We start from the raw sequence: 20,907 nt of genomic DNA, 5'->3' as shown, positions 1-20,907 counted from the left end.
CTGATCAGGTAATGCTTTTGGAGCCAGTGCCTAGAAGCGTTATGTGCTAACCCCCAAATCAGCCTACACCTCCAGGGTCTGCTTGTTCACACACCAAAACAAATAGGCAAAATCTGCTCCAGATGTGGCCTTAGAGACCTGCTGATAAATATAGAAGGGTCACTTCCGGATGAGCTATTCTGAGATCAGGAATGAAAGGAAAAATGCTTAAATCCCCTAAATAAGCAGAGGCTGAGCTCATAACAAACCAACCTCTGACCAAGGAAACCCCAAAAGGCTTTTGTCACTAAGCAAACAGATAACATACATGATTCCTTGTGCTATGTAGTTCTATCAAAATGATCTTGAAGCTGACCTATTGTTTCTAAATCTGAAAGAAATTATTCCAATTCTATCTCCTTATCATTATTATTATTTGTCCAAGTGACTGGATGTCAAAAATCGTAATTTCCCCTTTGTTGGATTTCAATTCTTAATGTCCACACATTGTCTAAAAATTACATTACAAAATTCATAGATTTCAATTCTACCTGTTTCAAAACTAATCATCTCTCCTATTTTATAATGGTTTCACAAATGTGACAATATGTTACGTCTGCAGCATTTCTTTAAAGCAGGGGTGGGGAATCTTTCAAAGGGCCATTTGGATATTTATACCATCCTTCGGGGGTCGTGCAAACTCCACCCACAAAGTACATCCTTACTCTGGCATTGGTTTCAGGACGTAATCTTTAATTGCATGCCCTTCAATGTTCAGTAGTGAACACTGTGTGTGTGCTAACAGATCAAAAAGAAATTAATGAGCTGGTTGTAATCAAAATACAGCTCCCTGCCCAAGAATGCGGTCCCTAAGAATCTGCCCCAGGGCCTGATAAAAGGTCATCGAGGGACATAAATGGCCCTGGGGCCTGAGGTTCCCCACCCCTGCTTTAAAGAAATCCACTATCCCTTTTTAGGTATGTATATGATGTATTGTAGGTGTATTAAAATACTTAATAATTGCCATCTTTGCCAGTTTCCATTGCCGCTTCAGTCCTCTTCTGGGTCACGTGAGCGCTCCTTTTCCTTGCCAGCTCACACAGGGACTGTTGTGTGGGGTGGTGCTACTTCCACCAATGTATACCTATAGCGCTTCTAAGCGAGGGTTCGTCGGCTCCTTAGACATTGTGAAAGTGACGTCCGGTCCAGACATAAGCCTATGTAATCAGGCGCGTCTGATTTGAAGTCACATGATCCTGAAGAAGAGCAGAGAGGCGTTGGAAATCGGATCAGTACTTTATTTCCCCCCTCACTACAGGAAGCTTGTCTTTAAAGTTAACCTGACAGCTGATACACGCTACAGAATCCATGGGCAGCATATATCAGGCACTGTCTGTATGATCCCTGTGACAAATCAAATTAAACAGATTTTAAAACTCACCAGGGACCGAACCGCGCTGAAGACTAGTAGCACAGATGGGTCTCTGGTGGCTTCTCTATCAAATTTCTAGATTAATTTCTAAAAGTACCTAAATGGCTTCCTACCCCTACTCCACCCTCAGGACTCGTATTAGCCTTGGCAGGCTCTTTCCCTTTCCAGTGGGTCTCATCTTCCCTTATACACAAAGGGGCATGTTTTATACGTGATCTGACACAACTAAACCAAAAAAATGTTCCTTCTCCTCCAAACTATTAGCAATTACCTAATTAAATGGTCAAAATGAATGTACTAGTCCGGTTGTTTTATTTGTGTCAAGCGCTTTCCTGCGGTTACCACTTCATTTTTTGCCACTCTCTCCTCCTTTATAACCAACTTCATCTGGTCTCAAATTCCAGAATTTATCGTCCATTCAACTTTTACGTGACTGAAAGACTCAAGTGGGATAGGTTTTATACAACTTTGCACATCTAGTTTTAGTTCCAATCGCATCCTGGCACATCCTTAGTTTATTCAAACCATGGATTCTTTTATTAAAATAGTTCTTCCATTTCCCATCTCCATGGCTCCAAGGCTACCAGACCATGCCACATCCGTTATACAACCCCATTCTATTTTTAGATATACACAACTATTAGTCTTGGAGCCATGTTCACACTGCGTTATCTCCCCAATTCCATCACTACTTTAACCTATTCCAACCTAAGCCAACCTTCCTTCTGAGCGAAGATCCGTGCCCACGAGTTCTCGCAACCACTAAGTTTTCTTATCTTCTTTTCTCACCATCTAAATATGCCCGACTACTTTCTGGTTTTGAACACATATTCTCTGGGACTGAGTTTGTTTGCCATGCTCTTTCCCTCCTCTATAACTTAAAGATCTCTTTACATAAGGACTCACATGCAACATATTTTTTTAATAGGGAATAAACCAACAGTAGTGAGCTTACACCTGAACAACACACATGTATGTACACCACATCCTCAATATCTACTGTAGTAAGATTTAAGGAGCCAGTCTCAAATTTGTGCCAAGATTGTAAGCAGTCTTTTTCAAACTACGGTATATCACTTTTTCACTTCTACCATCCTCACTGGTGGTGACATGGCTCACATTATCAAACCATTCTCCATGTCTTAATTTTCCCTTATCTGTTTTTTCCTGTAAAAAAATTAAACTTCTTATGAAAAAACTCTAATCACTGGTGATTTTTAAATATACGGATTATGTGTTATGTGATACAAGGAAAACCTAGGTACTTGGATATAGTACATTGTTGTGATGAACTAAATTCATATGTTGGCTGGTATACTGCTCGGCTACATCTGCTCCTGAATGTAGCGAATGATGGAGAAGCATCCACTGAAGGCTATTTGCACAGTTTTGCTTATTGTCTTGTATTAATGTGATATTACGTTGTTTCAGTTGCAGTGTAATTGCTGTAAAGTGCAGTTGTCAAACACACTGGTTAAAAAAGAGTTAAGGATTAGGTGGAACAACCAGGAGTAGGAGAGGGGCTTCCTTAAAGACTTGTAAGTTCCTGGGAGTAGTATGTGTGCTAGACCATTGTGAGTGTGCAGGCAGGGCCGCCATCAGGGCATTACTGCCCTGACTGGCGTATGGGGCCCGGTGGGCAGAGGGGACCCGCATCGGGCCCCGTCTCATCTGCTCACAGGGCCCCACCTACAGGTGCTGCGGCAGTTTAACATTATTGACGTGTGGGTACACGCCCGCACGTCAATAGTTAACAGCCGCCAGCCAATTGGAGGCTGACAGCTGACTTCAGCCACAGCGTGCCCTTCGCCGGCGTCTGACGTCATTGTCAGCCGCCGGCGTGTGTGCGCTTCAGCTGCGTGGACTTGGGAGCTTGGCCCACCGCAGGAGCGCGGCCAGGTAAGAACACCTCGTGTTTTTTTTTTTTTTAAAGCAGCGATCCAGGGGGCCCCGGGGCAGCTGGAGACACGGGGGGGGAGGAGGAAGAATGCTGGAGACACGGAGGGGGGAGGGGAAGAATGCTGGAGACACGGGGGGGAGAGGAAGAATGCTGGAGACACGGGGGGAGGGAGAGGAGGAATGCTGGAGACACGGAGGGGAGGGAGAGGAAGAATGCTGGAGACATGGGGGAGGGAGAGGAAGAATGCTGGAGACACTGGGGGTATGAGGAAGGATGCTGGAGACACGGGGGGAGAGGAAGAATGCTGGAGACACGGGGGGGAGAGGAAGAATGCTGGAGACACGGGGGAGAAGAAGAATGCTGGAGACACGGGGGGAGTGGAAGAATGCTGGAGACACGGGGGGAGAGGAAGAATGCTGGAGACACGGGGGTATGAGGAAGAATGCTGGAGACACGGGGGTATGAGGAAGAGTGCTGGAGACATGGAGGGGAGGAAGAATGCTGGAGACGCTGGGGGCAGAATGCTGGAGACACTGGGGGCAGAATGCTGGGGGCAGAATGCTGAAGACACTGGGGGCAGAATGGAGATACAGGGCAGAATGGAGATACGGGGCAGGATGAAAGACATGGAGACAGGATTGGAGACACTGGGGGCAGGATTGGAGACACTGGGGGCAGGATCATGGGGCAGGATGGATACGATTGAGACATATGGGGCAGGATGGGGAGATCATATGGGGCAGAATGGATACTCATGAGGGCAGGATGTGAGAACATATGGCTGGAGCCAGAAATGAGCCAGGATGGGGAATATTGTTACCATAGGGGCTAATTAAAGGGATATTATTACTGCAGGGACGTATTTATTTTATTTTTTGAGGATACTGTTTTAAATAGGGGGAGGCGGTCCTGTTACTGTGTAGAGTGATACTATGTCGCCTTGTTTTCTTCATGTGGTGGAATGTAGAAGTTGGGAAAAATTAAGTAATGTGTTCTGCAAGCGGAGCTCGAGATAACTGTGTTGTTTCCTGCAGAGACTAGCCCTGGCTGGAAGAAGTGATGGCGGTCTGTGCTGGATGAAATTTGAAAGATGAAGGACTTCACCTAGAGACGTCACTGGTGAGTCAGTGTGTTACCTATACACTGACACTATATACAGAGCTCCTGTGTATTATGTCACCAGTGATCACTGTATTACCTGTACATTATATACAGAGCTCCTGTGTATAATACCACAAGTGATCACTGATCACTATTACCCGTACACAGACACTGCATACTAAGTAAAGATCTCCTGTGTATAATGGCACTTATGGTGATGGTATTGTGTGTTTTTTATTATTATTGATCAGTATTGTAGTATTCAGTCATTATGTGGTGGTAATATGTGGTCTGGACATGGTGTTGCGCTATTTGTCCCTTGTATGTGCTATTTGGTCACTTTGTGGTGGTTATATGTGGTCTGGTCATGGTGTAGCGGTATTTGTTCCTTGTATGTGATATTATTCGATCACTGTGGTGGTAATATGTGGTCTGGTCATGGTGCGGTGGTATTTGTTCTTTGTATGTGATATTATTCGGTCGCTGGTGGTAATATGTGGTCTGGACATGGTGTAGCGGTATTTGTTCCTTATATGTGAGATTATTGGTCATTTAAAAAATTGAAAAATAAATAAAAATATACCTAAATTGTATTGCATATTTTAACAAATAGTTAATATGTTACAGCAGAGTAGGGCCTGGCCAAAAGTGTCTACCGTGTTATGGTGGCTGCTTAAAATATCTTTTGGCCAAAACAAAAGCTGCCAGCTATATGTGTGATCTGGTGATGGGAACTGTTAATGTGCGATAGATGAGAAGTGGAGTTTTTCCAACAGAAAGCGGTGGGACTGTGGACAGTTCAAAGGGTGGAGACGGGGCTGGGGTGGAGCCTGGGCGAAGTCTCAAGGGGGCCCCGAAAAATTTGCCAGTATGGGGCCCTGAAATTTCTAGTGGCAGTCCTGTGTGCAGGACTGTGGAGTCAGTAAGCCAAAAACCTCAGACTCTGACTCCTCAATTTCCCCGACTCCAACTCTACAACTCCAAATCCACAGCACCGGTCACTACTGAGCATGTACATAAAGTGTGGCACAGATTCATCTCGACTATGACTCCACAATACTGGTCACTACTGAGCATGTACATAAAGTGCAGCACAGATTCATCTTAACTATGACTCCTCTGCACTGGTCACTACTGAGCATGTACATAAAGTTCAGCACAGATTCACCTCAACTAAAAGGCCAGATTCTTAGATCAGGAACAGAACAGACATTTATAGGAAATTTCATAACTTTCCCAAATTCTTATGAAAACATTTTCAGCACTTCCTGCATTAAACTACTGTACTCAATTTATTATATGTTTTAGAAGTCAGAGTCTCTCCATTTTATAACGACTCTGACTCCACCAAAATGGACACCGACTCCGACTCCCTGACACAGACTCCGACTCCACAGCTCTGTGTGTAAGGAGGAGAGCAACAGTGATAGCAAGAAAGAAATCTGGGTGATCAGCGGTAGATAGAATTTAAGAAACAGCAAATACATCTCTGATGCCCGAGAATTGGGGTTCAAAACAAAAGGGAGCTCAGTTTTAGCTCTGTAGTGAACCAAGAGTTCAGACGGGTACTGCTGTGGGTTGAGTGAGGACCCTGAGACAGCAAAGGAGTGGGAATGAGGCGAGTGTAGATTCCAGACGTGTTGGTGAAGAAATACTGGGCTTTCCAGGCCAGGGCATTTGATATTGCACTGAATCCGGGCCATCGTCACCACGGAAGTTAAAGGAGAATGAAATGACCAAGTGTTGTGTGTCATGTAACGGTAATGTTATCCTCAAGCAGTGTGCCGCACAGAAAACTGTAAAGCTACAACCTTTTACAGGTGTATTTGTTAAGCAATGTGTCTGCTGTCATCTTACTGTACGGCTAAATACGGTCTGCAGTAAAAGAAAGTTTAGTTTTTATAAACTAGAGTCTCTCCTTGCTTAATGTGAGCGAAGGTTCCCAAGCTCAAAGTCAGCTTTATGAATATATGGGTGCCCTCGGAAGCATCACAGAGGGAAAATCACGCTCATGTAGGAAAGAACTGTTTTCAATGGTATTTGGTGCTGCTGATCTGATCCTTGGCCCGTGTGACCCTTAAATGAACACCACCTCCAATGTGAAGTATATGCTTACAGCGCCCCCTATCTTCTCTTCATTTACATTCTGTTATACTATAACTTTTGCTCAGTAAGTTCACAAAGTAGTCACAGCTGATTCCTTGCAATGTTCCTCTTGTAGAGTGATTCTGATACAAATTGCTGAAATTGCATTTCCCCAATATAAGATAAAGCTGTGGGAGAAATTAGCGCAAATGGGGTCTTATCCGGTAGACTCAGTATGATCTCAATCAGATGATACTAACCTGATGTATCCATTGTTTGAGCATTGAATCTGAGTGACAGCTGCAGCAGATCCACGGGTCAGCAAGTGACCGTTGACATGAATATTGAAGGATTTCTGTGGAATAGTTCCTTCCGCCCTGCTGAAGTTGTAGAGACAAACCACAGCTCTTTCATTATATCTTGTCTGGACTGATGTCTCTACAACATCAGCAGCATGGAACTTTCCCACAGAAATCCTTCAATATTCATTTCCCCAATATACTAATACTGTATATTTTCTAAAGAAATAAGCCATTAACTTCTATATTAGAAACTCAAATATCACAGCAGAAGTTTAAAAATGTCATATAATGTCTTTAATGTGCGCATTAATGTGCGCATATTCATATCTATAGTATATTCTATCAGTATTCCAAAAAGAATAGCGGCACTCACCAACGGCACTCACCAACTACTGCTTGTTTTCTCTCTTAGAACATTTACAGAATCTTGGTGGATAGAAACGAGCCCTGCCATATTGTGTGTTAAACCACCACCCCGAAGACATGAAAGGACAACATCTTCAAGGAGTTTGTGTGGGTTTCCTCTGGGTTCTCCGATTTCCTCCCACACTCCAAAGACAAACTGATAGGGAATTTAGATTGTGAGTCCCTTTGGGATAGCGGTGATAATGTCCGTAAAGCGCTGTGGAATATGATGGTGCTAAATAAGCAAAGCATAATAATAATAATCATAAAGCGTGGAAGATGAGTCTGGTTATTGATATATGCAGAAGTAACAGGGATTAGAGTCTTTCTGTGTCCTTATATTCTATCAGTTTGATACGCTGGATACATACACTTACATCTATGACGGAATCATGATGATTGAATGACATTAGAATATTGACTTATTATTAAATTCCAATATAACATCACGGTAATCTGAGGAATCCAAAGGGAAATTCCACAGATATGTTCTCAGTGTTTGAAGACTCTCTGTCACTTCAAGCTCTATCACTGCACCTGAATTTATTTATTGCATATTGTACAATGGTGAAAGTAATATGAAGCTAATCTGAACCTGATGCCACCAGTATCAGTATTTAGATCCAAACGTCTCCAGAACAAGATGTCTGTGGTGAAAGGCCTGTAAATTCAATTGATCATCATCCTTTATTCTCATAATGTAGCGTAGGACATTTAATGTAATTGTAGACTTTATTTTATTCAATTTGTGACAAAGTCACTACGCTTAATGGCGTTAGTGATATAAAGCCAGAGTACTTTCCTCCAGCACACTAAATTGTTGTGAGACTTAAGCTAAAGTTGTATAAATGGGCTGGTTTTATGTGGACATTCACTGAGCGGGTGGAAGAATGTCCATCTTATCACCAGCTACAGAGCCAGCACCACCATGTCCTGACAGACCTGTGTGATGTCACAATCATGTGATCAGTCACGTGATGGAAGAGTCACATGGTCTGGGGCTTAAATATTTAGCTTCATGTAGTGCTACCATTTTGTTTTGTGGTTTTGCCCAGAGGGCCGCATTTATTTTGTGCTTCAACCTTGGTTTATGTGCATCCAATAAACCAAGTGCATCCTTAAAGACAGAGTGTTCCCGTGATTACCTCCATGTGCAGGCGAGTGAGCCGATCTACCACAGGTGGTGTTAGAAGAGTGGGCAGCGTTCCCAGTGAACACGTATGATGGCCACAAGCCAGCCTATATGGGCAAGATGGAGGACCTGCTCAAACATCTGCTACAAGCACAGCAGCAGCAACTGCACAAGCAACAATTACAGCAGCAACAGATGGCGCAACAAGAGACTGCTTACACAACAAATGCAGCAGCAGCACCAGCAACACCAGCAGCAGATTGACTTGCCGGCAGAGGCGGTTCGTGGAAGGCCAGCAGCCCCTTCCCCAAGTCCAGGTGATGACACGTACGTCCGGAAGGCGGTAAGACGAACTATGCAAAAAGTGGTGATGTGGAGGCATTTTTGACTGTGTTCAAGTGGGTGGCCGAGCGTGAGAAGCTACCACCAGAGCAGTGGGTAGAGGTGCTGGCCCCCAATTTGACTGGTGATCCCCAGAAGGCCTATTACGATTTGGCATTACAGGATGTGCAGGAGAAAGCAAGACAGGGATCTGGTATAAGTAATGTACCTAGGGACCCATCCTGAAGCCAAGATCGAGGATGTCACCATGGCAGAGACACTGTCGCTGGCCTAGAAACAACAGTGCCGTGAGCTGCTTCAGCAGAACTGAGAGTTGTCTCAGAGTTACCAGGATGTACGCAGGTTCTTGAGCACGATATCCTGACTGAACCGCATGTGAGGATGAACCAAAGGCCGTATTGGATTTCCGAAGCTCGCCGAGAGGTGATCTCCAAGGAGGTGAAGAGAATGTTGAGCCTCGGTGTCATCAAGGAGCCAAAGAGTGGCTGGTCCAGCCCTATTGTCCTGGTGCCAAAGCCGGATGGGGAGTCGTGCTTCTGTAACGATTACAGGAAGCTTAATGAGGTGTCCAAGTTCGACACGTATCCGATGCCCCATTCAATGAGCTTATTGAGAGGCTAGGGTCAGCCAGATTCATCACCACTCTGGACCTAACGAAATGGTACTGACGAATTCTCCTGTCTCCAAGTGCCAAGGAGAAGACAGCCTTCTCTACACCTGACGGGTGCTTTCAGTATACCTGGATGCAGTTTGGCTACAAGAAGCCCCAGCTACCTTACAGAGGGCTATGGACCGGATACTAGTCCCTCATAAGAAGTATGTTTTCGCTTACTTGGACGACATCGTGATCTTCAGCCTGGATTGGGGAAGTCACCTGCAGAAGGTCCAGGCAGTACTGGATGCACTGAGCAAGGCAGGGTTTACTATAAACCCAAAGAAGTGCACCCTCGGGAATGAAGAGTCAAAGTACTTGGGCTACATGGTTGGAAGAGGCGAGATAAAGCCACAAATAGGCCAAGTGGAGGCAATCCAAAAGTGTCCGCAGCCGACCTCCAAGAAGCAGGTTAGGGTGTTTCTGGGAATTGTGGGATATTATCAGTGACTTATCCCGAATTTCGCCATGATAGCCGCACCCCTGATGGATCTGCTCAAGGGCACAAGGATATCGATGGTCAAGTAGTCCTCTGAAGCAGAGATGGCATTCCAGGAGTTGAAGCTTGCCCTGTGCAGACAGCCGGTCTTGGTCGCACCGGATTTCACTAAGAAGTTTGTGCACCAGATGGATGCCTCTGATGTCGGGGTGGGAGGTGTGTTGTCCCAGAAGATAGATAGGGACGAACATCCAGTCCTATACCTAAGTAGGAAGCTCTCCTCCTGTGAGAAAAACTATGCCATTGATGAAAAGAGTGCTTGGCCATCAAATGGGCAATTGATACCCTGAGGTACTACCTGCAAGGCTGTAAGTTCAGGCTAGTGTCAGATCATGCGCCCCTGAGATGGATGAGGAAAAGGAATGGGAAGAATGACCGGGTGACTAGATGTAATCCAGGATTTTAATTTTCATGTGTAGCACAGGCCAGGGAAGTTGCATGGGAACACAGATGCTCTGTCCAGAGTACCCTGCTTAGCCAGTGAAGGTGTCCAAACCCTCGGCATTGGGCAGAGGGGGGAGGAATATGTGACAAAATAACTGGTAAAGTACTGGAGAGGAGATATGTGTCACTACGCTTAATGGTGTCAGTGATATAAAGAGTATTTTCTTCCAGCACACTAAAGTGTTGTGAGGCTGAAGCTAAAGTTGTATAAATGGGCTGGTTTTATGTGGACATTCATAGAGCGGGTGGGAGAATGTCCACTTTATCTCCACCTGCAGATTCGGCACCACCGTGCCCTGACAGGACCTGTGTGATGTCACAATCATGTGATCAGTCACACGATGGAGGAGTCACATGGTTTGGGGCTTAAGTTTTTAGCTTCAAAAGGCTGCAGGGTGTTGTATGTTTGGAGAGAAATACTCCAGGAAAGTGTTTGTTCACGTGGTGCTTGTCAAAAGAACATTGCTAATCCTTTGTGGGCTGAGCCCCACTAATTCAAGGACTGCATCTAGTTCTACCTTTTGTTTTGATGTTTTGCCCAGAAGGCCATGTTTACAGTATTTTGTACTTAAACCTTGGTTCATGATGTACTCAACAAACCAAGAGCATCCTTAAAGATGCAGTGTTCCAGTGACTACCTCTGTGTGAAGCCGAGTGAGCTGATCTACCACAACTTACCTAGCGCCTTTAATTCCACAGTGCAGGATTGTCCCCATTGGGGCTCACAATCTAAATTTCCTATCAGTATGTCTTTGGAGTATGGGAGGAATCTGGAGAACCCAGAGGAAACCCTTGCAAACACGGGGAGAGCATTCAAACTCCTTGAAGATGAATTCCTGTGCTGCAGTGTTTAGCACTAGATAACCCCACGGTGGCATCATCCTCTCTCCAAAGAATGAAAAAAAAAACACAAAGTGGTATAAATCTATTCTTCAATATTATTTTATAGCCGATTTTCTATTCATGTTCCAAGTGAAAAACATAACTTCAAATACATTAATGTAAAGCAAAATATCATACTCACCCCAATAAGGTCATGATGATCACTGATCATCCCCTCTACTTCACTTAAACATGTAAATAATAATAATAATAACAATCTTTATTTGTAAAGCGAGAATATATTCCGCAATGCTTTACAATTCAGCAGTTATTTGATCATTACCGCCTATGTTGGATACTTCACACCAACATCTAACATAATATAATCCCAGGTCACCTGAAGCACCTATGCTCCAAAGCAACATGTATCACAGCACCGCCACCTACGATGTGCAATTTATAATACTGAGGTCTTCTTATGTGACAGGAGGGTCTTCTTCTGCCCTCACCTCAGTCACTTAGTGTGACATCTACCTTTTCTCTAACCCTCTATAACTAAGCACCTACCTAGTACTGTTGTGAATTTGGATTCTGGGCTCCCCCGGTGGCCGCTTGTGGAATTGGACTTGTCATCCTCTTTCCTGTTTCACCTGGTTCCATCAGTAGTGGGTGTCGCTATTTAAGCTCATTTCTCTGGTGGTTTCTTGCCGGTCAACAATGTTATCTGATGCCTCTCAGTGCTTGTTCCTGCTTCTAGACAACTACTAGATAAGTTGGACTTTTGTCCATGTTTTGTTTTGCCTATTTGTTCCAGTTCACAGCTGAAGTTTTGTTACTGTGTCTGGAAAGCTCTCGTTGATCAGGGATTGCTACTCTGGCGTTATGAGTTAATGCCAGAGTTTAAGGTAATCTCTGGATGGTGTTTTGTTAGTGTTTTTCTGCTGACCATGAAAGTATACTATCTGTCTTCTGCTATCTAGTAAGCGGACCTCAAATTTGCTAAGACTATTTTCCTGCTGCGTTTGTTGTTTCATCTGAACTCACCGTCATTATATGTGGGGGGCTACTGTCTTCTTTGGAATATTTCTCTATACGAGCAAACAAATCAGTAAGCAATGGCAATGGGTATTGATACTTAACAGTGATCTTATTCAGAAGCCGATAATCAATACATGGTCTCAAAGAGCCGTCTTTTTTTGAGACAAAGAAAAACCCAGCTCCCAAGGGAGAAGAAGATGGACGAATATGTCCCTTTTCCAAAGACTCCTTTATATATTCCCGCATAGCAGCATGTTCCGGCACAGACAAATTAAACAAACGACCCTTTGGATATTTACAACCCGGTATCAAATCTATGGCACAATCGCACTCACGGTGCGGAGGTAACGACCCAAGCTTGGGTTCGTCAAAGACGTCTTGATAATCAGAGAGGAACTCAGGGACTTCAGAGGGAATGGACGACGAAATAGAAACCAAAGGTACGTCCCCATGAATACCCTTACATCCCCAGCTCAACACAGACATTGCTCTCCAGTCCAAGACTGGGTTGTGAGACTGCAACCATGGCAATCCCAGTACCAAATCGTCATGTAAATTATACAGCACCAGGAAACGAATAATCTCCTGGTGATCCGGATTGATACGCATGGTTACTTGTGTCCAGTATTGTGGTTTATTATTAGCCAATGGGGTGGAGAGAGAGAAAAAAGACTGCAGCAAGGCAGACTGGAGGAAAAAAAAAAAAAAAAATTCCAGCAGACTTCTTATAACTCTCCTTTCTCAACCTGGGTCTTTAACACTTTATTGGGGCCGGTCAAACTGTCATGATCTCTGCAGGCAGAGATCATAGCAAGCCTATAGAGGGACAAGCTCTCGGAAGATGGAACTATACTGACCATGAACTAAGCCTGCCGCGCAACTAGAAATAGCCAGGTAGCATTTCCTATTTAATGCTAGATGCCCAGCTCTGGCCTAAGACCTAAATAGCTAGCAGAGGGAAATATAAGACCTGGCTCACCTCTAGAGAAATATTCCAAAGAAGACAGTAGCCCCCCACATATAATGACGGTGAGTTCAGATGAAACAACAAACGCAGCAGGAAAATAGTCTTAGCAAATTTGAGGTCCGCTTACTAGATAGCAGAAGACAGATAGTATACTTTCATGGTCAGCAGAAAAACACTAACAAAACACCATCCAGAGATTACCTTAAACTCTGGCATTAACTCATAACGCCAGAGTAGCAATCCCTGATCAACGAGAGCTTTCCAGACACAGTAACAAAACTTCAGCTGTGAACTGGAACAAATAGGCAAAACAAAACATGGACAAAAGTCCAACTTATCTAGTAGTTGTCTAGAAGCAGGAACAAGCACTGAGAGGCATCAGATAACATTGTTGACCGGCAAGAAACCACCAGAGAAATGAGCTTAAATAGCGACACCCACTACTGATGGAACCAGGTGAAACAGGAAAGAGGATGACAAGTCCAATTCCACAAGCGGCCACCGGGGGAGCCCAGAATCCAAATTCACAACAGTGTACATTTTGAGAGCATCTGAAATTGTTTAAACTTGAAAATGGCACAGGAAACGTCTTGAAGAGGAGACAGAGAAGGTTTATGGGATGATAACAAGCGGGGGGGGGGGGGGGGGGGGGGCATTTCCAACACGAGAAAGGGAATAAGCATTAAAGACCTTGAGAAAATGTCTCACATTGGAAAGAAATTGGTGAATCAGAATCAAAGAAGATGAAATAGTGCGGTGACGGGAAGTGCCCCAATTGGGCGTATCAGGGCACATCCAGACTATGGCTCCTCTTCCTCATTACCCACTGGTGCCATGGCTGCTACATGACTAACAGAGGCATGGCTGCATAACATCACCTCTGCTCACCACAGTCAATCAAGAAGAAGGACAGCACTGGAGGGGAGAAGCCGTGGGAAGTGATAGACTGGAAGTGCCCAGTGGGCATATCAGGGCACATCCTGACTATGGCTCTTCTTCCTCATTACCCACTGATGCCATGCCTGCTACTTGACTGACAGAGCACCGGCTGCATAACATCACCTCTGCTCTCCACAGTCAATCAAGAAGAAGGACAGCACTGGAGGGGAGAAGCCGTGGGAAGTGATAGACTGGAAGTGCCCAGTGGGCGTATCAGGGCACATCCAGACTATGGCTCCTCTTCCTCATTACCCACTAGTGCCATGGCTGCTACATAACTGACAGAGGCATGGCTGCATAACATCACCTCTGCTCTTCACAGTCTATCAAGAAGAGGGCCAGCACTGGAGGGGAGAAGCCGTGGGAAGTGATAGACTGGAAGTGCCCAGTGGGCGTATCAGGGCACATCCAGACTATGGCTCTTCTTCCTCATTACCCACTGGTGCCATGCCTGCTACTTGACTGACAGAGCACCGGCTGCATAACATCACCTCTGCTCTCCACAGTCAATCAAGAAGAAGGACAGCACTGGTGGGGAGAAGCCAAGAGAAGTGATAGACTGGAGGTGTACTGATACGCCCACCAGTGCACTTGTGAACATCATTTGCATATCAGTAAAAGCCCAATTTGTCACAATGGAGCAGCAGATGACTGCTTGTGCAGGGATATTGTTATAGACAGGTTCCCTTTCAGCTACTCCAAATGCCAGTTCCTTAATGCCCTGGGTCATAGATCATTCTTGTACAGTTACTAAGGCCTCCTTCAGCGTCAAATCAGTGTTTTCCATCAGTGTGTCATCCATGTGTCCCTTTTTACCATCCATGTGCCATCAGTGTGTCATCCATGTATCCATTTTTACCATCAGTGTGTCATCTGTATGTCATCAGTGTTTACCATAAGTGTTTACCCTCAGTGTGTGTCAACAATGTGTTTGTTTTTACCATCAGTGTGTCATCAGTGTGTCCATTTTTACCATCAATGTGTCATCTGTATGTCATCTGTGGTGTTTACCATAAGTGTTTACCCTCAGTGTGTCAACAATGTGTTTGTTTTTACCATCAGTGTGTCCGTTTTTACCATCAGTGTGTCATTCCTGTGTCCGTTTTTACCATCCGTGTGCCATCAGTATTTTCCATCAGTGAGTCCATTTTTACCATCAGTGTTTGATCTCTGTGTCCACTTTTACCATCCATGTGTAGTCAGTGTTTTCCATCAGTGTGTCCGTTTTTACCATCAGTGTTCTATCCCTGTGTCCGTTTTTACCATTCGAGTGCCATCAGTGTTTTTCCTCAGTGTGTCATCAGTGTGTCCATTTTTACCATCTGTGTGTCATTCCTGTGTTCCTTTTTACCTTCCATGTGTAATCAGTGTTTTTCATTAGTAGGTCCGTTTTTACCATCAGTGTCCCATCCCTGTGTCTGTTTTTACCATCCATGTGCAATCAGTGTTTTCCATAAGTGTGTCCATTTTTACCATCAGTGTTTCATCCCTGTGTCTGTTTTTACCATCCTTGTACCATCAGTATTTTCCATCAGTGTGTCATCAGTGAGTGTGTCCATTTTTACCATCAGTGTGTCATTCCTGTGTCCCTTTTTACCATCCGTGTGCCATCAGTGTTTTCCATCAGTGGGCCCTTTTTTGCCATCAGTGTTTTCCATCAGTATTTGCCATCAGTGTGTCATCAGTGAGTGTGTCCATTTTTGCCATCAGTGTTTTCCATCAGTGGGCCCTTTTTTGCCATCAGTGTTTTCTATCAGTATTTTCCATCAGTGTGTCATTCCTGTGTCCCTTTTTACCATCCGTGTGCCATCAGTGTTTTCCATCAGTGGGCCCTTTTTTGCCATCAGTGTTTTCCATCAGTATTTGCCATCAGTGTGTCATCAGTGAGTGTGTCCATTTTTGCCATCAGTGTTTTCCATCAGTGGGCCCTTTTTTGCCATCAGTGTTTTCTATCAGTATTTTCCATCAGTGTGTCATTCCTGTGTCCCTTTTTACCGTCCATGTGCCATCAGTGTTTTCCATCAGGGTGTCATCCCTGTGTCCGTTTTTACCATCAGTGTGTCATCCGTGTATTCTATCCGTGTGTCCGTTTTTACCATCAGTCATCAGTGTTTTTTACGTATGGATAAAGAAAAAAATGACAAAGCTTCTCCTCTACTTTGCAATGTTAAACATGGACAGCACATGGATGTGTTTTTTCACACTTGTATTGGCCCTTGTCATGTGTGCTCCCAGAATAAATGGACATGTCTCCTTATATTTTGCACAGACACACGGTCCGTGTAAAGGCACAGACATGTGCATAGCGCCATAGGTTATAATGGGCACGTGTAGCTTCTGTGAAAAAAGCATACTACAGGTACTGGAAACACGGACGTGTGAAGGAGGAATTTCAGAAAGTCCTGTCCTAGAGACAGCTGTCACGGTCAGTGATCAATGAGGGGCTGTAGATTAGGGGGTCTTATTAATGTACTTGCTGTGTGAACCAGGCTGTATAGTATTCTGTGCACCTGACTGGTGAATCACTGTCAAGAAAAATGTCATCTGCTTCATTATTACAAGAGATCTGGTATCCTCACATAGTGTGTAATGATTACTTCTCAAATCACAGTCAAAACAATATGACCATGTATGTGTGGTATTCATTCCAAAAACCAAATTCCTCCAAGAATACTTTTAAAACAAAAAATGAATCAAAAAGACAATTATATACACAGGAAAAGTATCAAAGGTCAATATCAATTCCTATCTGGAAGAAGAGAAACAGCTGAGAAACCCTCATGTGAAACCTCCAAAGGATGTGACCGAGGCGTCAGAGATGGGGTCTGCACAGTGATTACATGGAGCACGACACTGAAGGAGCGAATCACTCGCTGCACGGGCCCGCTATATACCAATATGATGGATGGATGGATTAATGAGCCAAAAATGTCACATCACACACGATGGGCACACAATATCAGTTTTCTTGCACTAAGAGGCTTTGGATAGCTGATACTTTTGGGAATATACACATACACTACAGTCTTAAAACTACCAAAACCCCCTCATCTTTTCCAAATCCAAATGTGTTTTTAAGTTGCTGCATAGTAATTGAGTTTCCGCCATCCTCCTGGCGTTTCCTAGCATAGACTGTATGGCTCAGCATACACTGTACTCTAGAAACATCCTACAAGCTGCGTATTTCACATCCCAGATGTGGAGACCTGGGAAGAAGGCGCACATGCAAGAACTGGCAACTATTCCTAATCCAGAATGTATCGTCATAGTCAGATGCTCCACGTCCCACATTACCTTTGCACGCGTGAAACAAGACCTAAATAGATCCAGAAGTGGCATGCTGATAACCAGGGGGAACCCTCAGAGGGGTCTCCAGGGCAGAGCAGATCCTAATACGCAGGCAATTCCTAGCAGCTCCATGGGAAACATGGCCAGAACAGCTGTGTAAGGAGCTGTCAGTGAGGAGGAGGAGGGAGGAGAGGAAGGCTGAGTGGTTGCTTCAAACCCAGCACCGCTATCCCGTTGGTTGGAATAGCATCCTTGGACGAGACAAGCTGGCACGGTTCTTTCTCAAACTTGGCACTACCTAACGAATGCAGCGCACGATTCAAGGGAAAACACTCTCAGTCTAAATGGAGTCTATTTATAAGTTTAGTAGCAAAATCTAAGCCATGAGTGGTCGGCGCAGAAGAGGAGGAACCATGCTCCTACCCCTGGTGACTGTCCTCTATGAATCCAGCTTCAGTCTCTGCACATCACTCTCAGGTTGTAGCCAACGTCTCCACTTCTGAATAACCTGACTGCAGGGAGCCACCCCAACAGCTCATGTCCCGTTACGGCTGGACCCCTGCCAAACACTCAGCATTCCTTCCATGTGGCTGGCACAGGACGTTGTAGCCATCTCTGAGGCTCACATCTTTTTTAAAACTGCCCAAGGGCAATCAATAGACATGATGGCAACCCCGTAAGACATGTGCAAGGCCTGGGGTCTAGAGGCTTATTCAGATGTCACTCTTGGTCACCTGTGTGCTGTCTGTTTTCCTACTGTGTCCTATGGACCTACTCACGTTTGATTTTTTTTGGACAGATGGCCCATATGAGAAAAAAGGGAGACAAGTCCAACTCACTCATCTCAGTGAAGATGTCTCCCAAAAAAACAGCACCAAAAATAGCATCTGTGTGTTGTTGGATCTTCACAAACCAGTTGCGTACCCTCGTTTTGAAAGGGATTCTCCAGTCCAGGGAGCAACTTTACAAGTGGTTGAAGATAAGGTGCAATAATACCCGTGGCCTTCGTTTCGCTTCTTTCTGTAGGAAATCTGGGATTTTTTGTTCCAGTGGTCGGTCCTACCAGTGACTGACAGCTGTCTCTGTTTTAACTCCTATACTGTACATAGAAAGCTGTCAGTCACTGATAGGACCGACCACTGGGCCCAAAATCCTAGAAAGAGCAAAGGGTTAAATGATGAAAGCCCAGGTCTAACTCGGATGAGGATCGCAACGCAATGCTCGGACTGGCCGATTCCTGCTTTATAAGTCGCTCCGGATTATAAGACGCACCCCAAATTTTGAGGAGAAAAATAGGAAAAAAACTTTTTTTTTCATAAAATGGTGGTGCTTCTTATAATCCATGCGTCTTATTGCTTACCGGGGTGGTGGCTGCTGGAGGAGGCAGGAGTGGAACGTTGCTGCAGGACGCAGGCTGAGATTAGGGGGTGTCCTGATGTGCGGCGTGTCCGATGCTGCCTCTGTGCTCTGTCCCCAGTGTTGCCGGTGTTGCTGTAACCGCGCTCTGTCCCTGGTGCTGCCGAGTGCTGCTGCCACTGTTGTCGGTCCCTGGTACTGCCGGGTGCTGCTGCCGTGCTCTGTCCCCTGTTGCTTGCCGCCGCCACCGCGCTCTGTCCTGTGCTGCGTGGGGGGCTCTGCCGTTCCATCCATGCTTTCCTGTGCATGTGCGGTGGATTCCTTTTGGGAAAATGGCCGCCGTATGTTGATGTATTATGATTTTTTATTATCATCATTATGATTATGTAATATGGTCATCAATTATACGAGTTTATTCTGTTATATATATGTCATCTACATGTATGTATGCCATGTATTTTTTCTATATTTGTGGGTATTTCTCTTAGTTTGTATTAAGATGGCCGTATCATGATTTACATATATATGCCGATCATGGTGTTTATGTTATATGCATGCATTGTTTTTCCATACTTATGGACAGGTTTTCCCTATACCAAGATGGCCGCGCTATGATTTTTGTGCATGCGCTGACCGCTGTGTGTACCGGATCTCATGTTCCTCCGGCCGTCCTCTGACGCTTGGTCACATGGGCCCGTGTGTACCAGCGTTGGTGGGCGTGATCCGGCTGTGACTGCTGATTGGTACCTCCGCAATCATGTTAACTATAAATAGACGAGTCATTTTATCTTTGGCACGCCCCCCTTGAGGAAGGTTGATCCGAAACGCGTGTCGGGAGGGTGGAGGACGGCGTGGCACATTGTGCACCTTGCATTGGGTATGTTATTAGATATACTATTCAAATGCCTTGTTGATTCTTACTTGTCTGCATTGGTGGAATGTTTTCCGTATGTATAAGGCCGGCGTCACACTCAGCGTATGAAAATACGGTCCGTTTTTTACGGCCGTAATACGCAGAAATGTTCCCAAAATAGTGATCCGTATGTCATTTGTAGGCAGGGTGTGGCAGCGTACTTTGCGCATGTCATCCTCCGTATGTAATCCGTATGGCATGCGTACTATGAGATTTTCTCGCAGGCTTGCAAAACCAACATCTAATGGATTTATGTGCTCAAATGTTCGTTAAAACAGTATATATATATATATATATGTCATTGAGACGCATATATATATATATATATATATATATATATATATATATATATATATACTGCATTTATATTTAATTCAGCGCGAGATATGTGAAAAGCTGGTAATTCAATTGCCAGCTTTTTCTTTCTCCTTCACAAACCCGACATGATATGAGACATGGTTTACATACAGTAAACCATCTCATATCCCTTTTTTTTTTGCATATTCCACACTACTAATGTTAGTAGTGTGTATGTGCAAAATTTGGGCGCTCTAGCTGCTAAAATAAAGGGTTAAATCGCGGAAAAAATTGGCGTGGGCTCCCGCGCAATTTTCTCCGCCAGAGTGGGAAAGCCAGTGACTGAGGGCAGATATTAATAGCCTAGAGAGGGTCCATGGTTATTGGCCCCCCCTGGCTTAAAACATCTGCCCCCCAGCCACCCCAGAAAAGGCACATCTGGAAGATGCGCCTATTCTGGCACTTGGCCACTCTCTTCCCACTCCCGTGTAGCGGTGGGATATGGGGTAATGAAGGGTTAATGTCACCTTGCTATTGTAAGGTGACATTAAGCCAGGTTAATAATGGAGAGGCGTCAATTATGACACCTATCCATTATTAATCCAATAGTACGAAATGGTTAATAAAACACACACATTAGTAAAAAGTATTTTAATGAAATAAAGACACAGGGTGTTGTAATATTTTATTATACTCTTAATCCACCTGAAGACCCTCGTTCTGTAAAAAAGGAAAAATAAAAAATCACCAATATCACATACCTTCCGTCGTTCAGTCACGTCCCATGATGTAAATCCATCTGAAGGAGTTAAATCATTTCACACCCAGGAGCTCTGCAAATGCAGGTGTGCTCCTGTGTGTAAAATTTTGAGAATGAATGGAATGCAGGGGAATGTCCTGTAGTTACCTTGAGTCGCGGTGATGCGCACTCTGCTCGATGTCCTCATATGAACTCAAGCCATTTTCCGATACCAGTAGCGTCTCCAATTTTCGTGATCTGGGGTCAAGTGAGGG

General features: G+C 44.6%; 1 protein-coding gene across 1 annotated transcript in view; it reads right to left on the bottom strand.

Annotated features, from left to right (window-relative positions):
- The window catches only part of STARD8 (StAR related lipid transfer domain containing 8), a 233,389-nt gene extending 215,906 nt beyond the window's left edge, over window positions 1-17,483 (bottom strand). Inside the window, exon 1 of the mRNA XM_077284933.1 lies at window positions 17,334-17,483. Within this exon, the coding sequence (XP_077141048.1) occupies window positions 17,334-17,378 (45 nt within the window). The 5' untranslated portion in view covers window positions 17,379-17,483. The remainder of the gene's footprint in view (window positions 1-17,333) is intronic.
- Between the last annotated feature and the right edge of the window lie 3,424 nt (window positions 17,484-20,907).

This window comes from Ranitomeya variabilis, chromosome 2, assembly GCF_051348905.1.
Source record: "Ranitomeya variabilis isolate aRanVar5 chromosome 2, aRanVar5.hap1, whole genome shotgun sequence".
In the NCBI taxonomy this organism is placed as follows: Eukaryota; Metazoa; Chordata; class Amphibia; order Anura; family Dendrobatidae; genus Ranitomeya; species Ranitomeya variabilis.
This window is presented reverse-complemented; position numbering and strand designations above follow the sequence as displayed.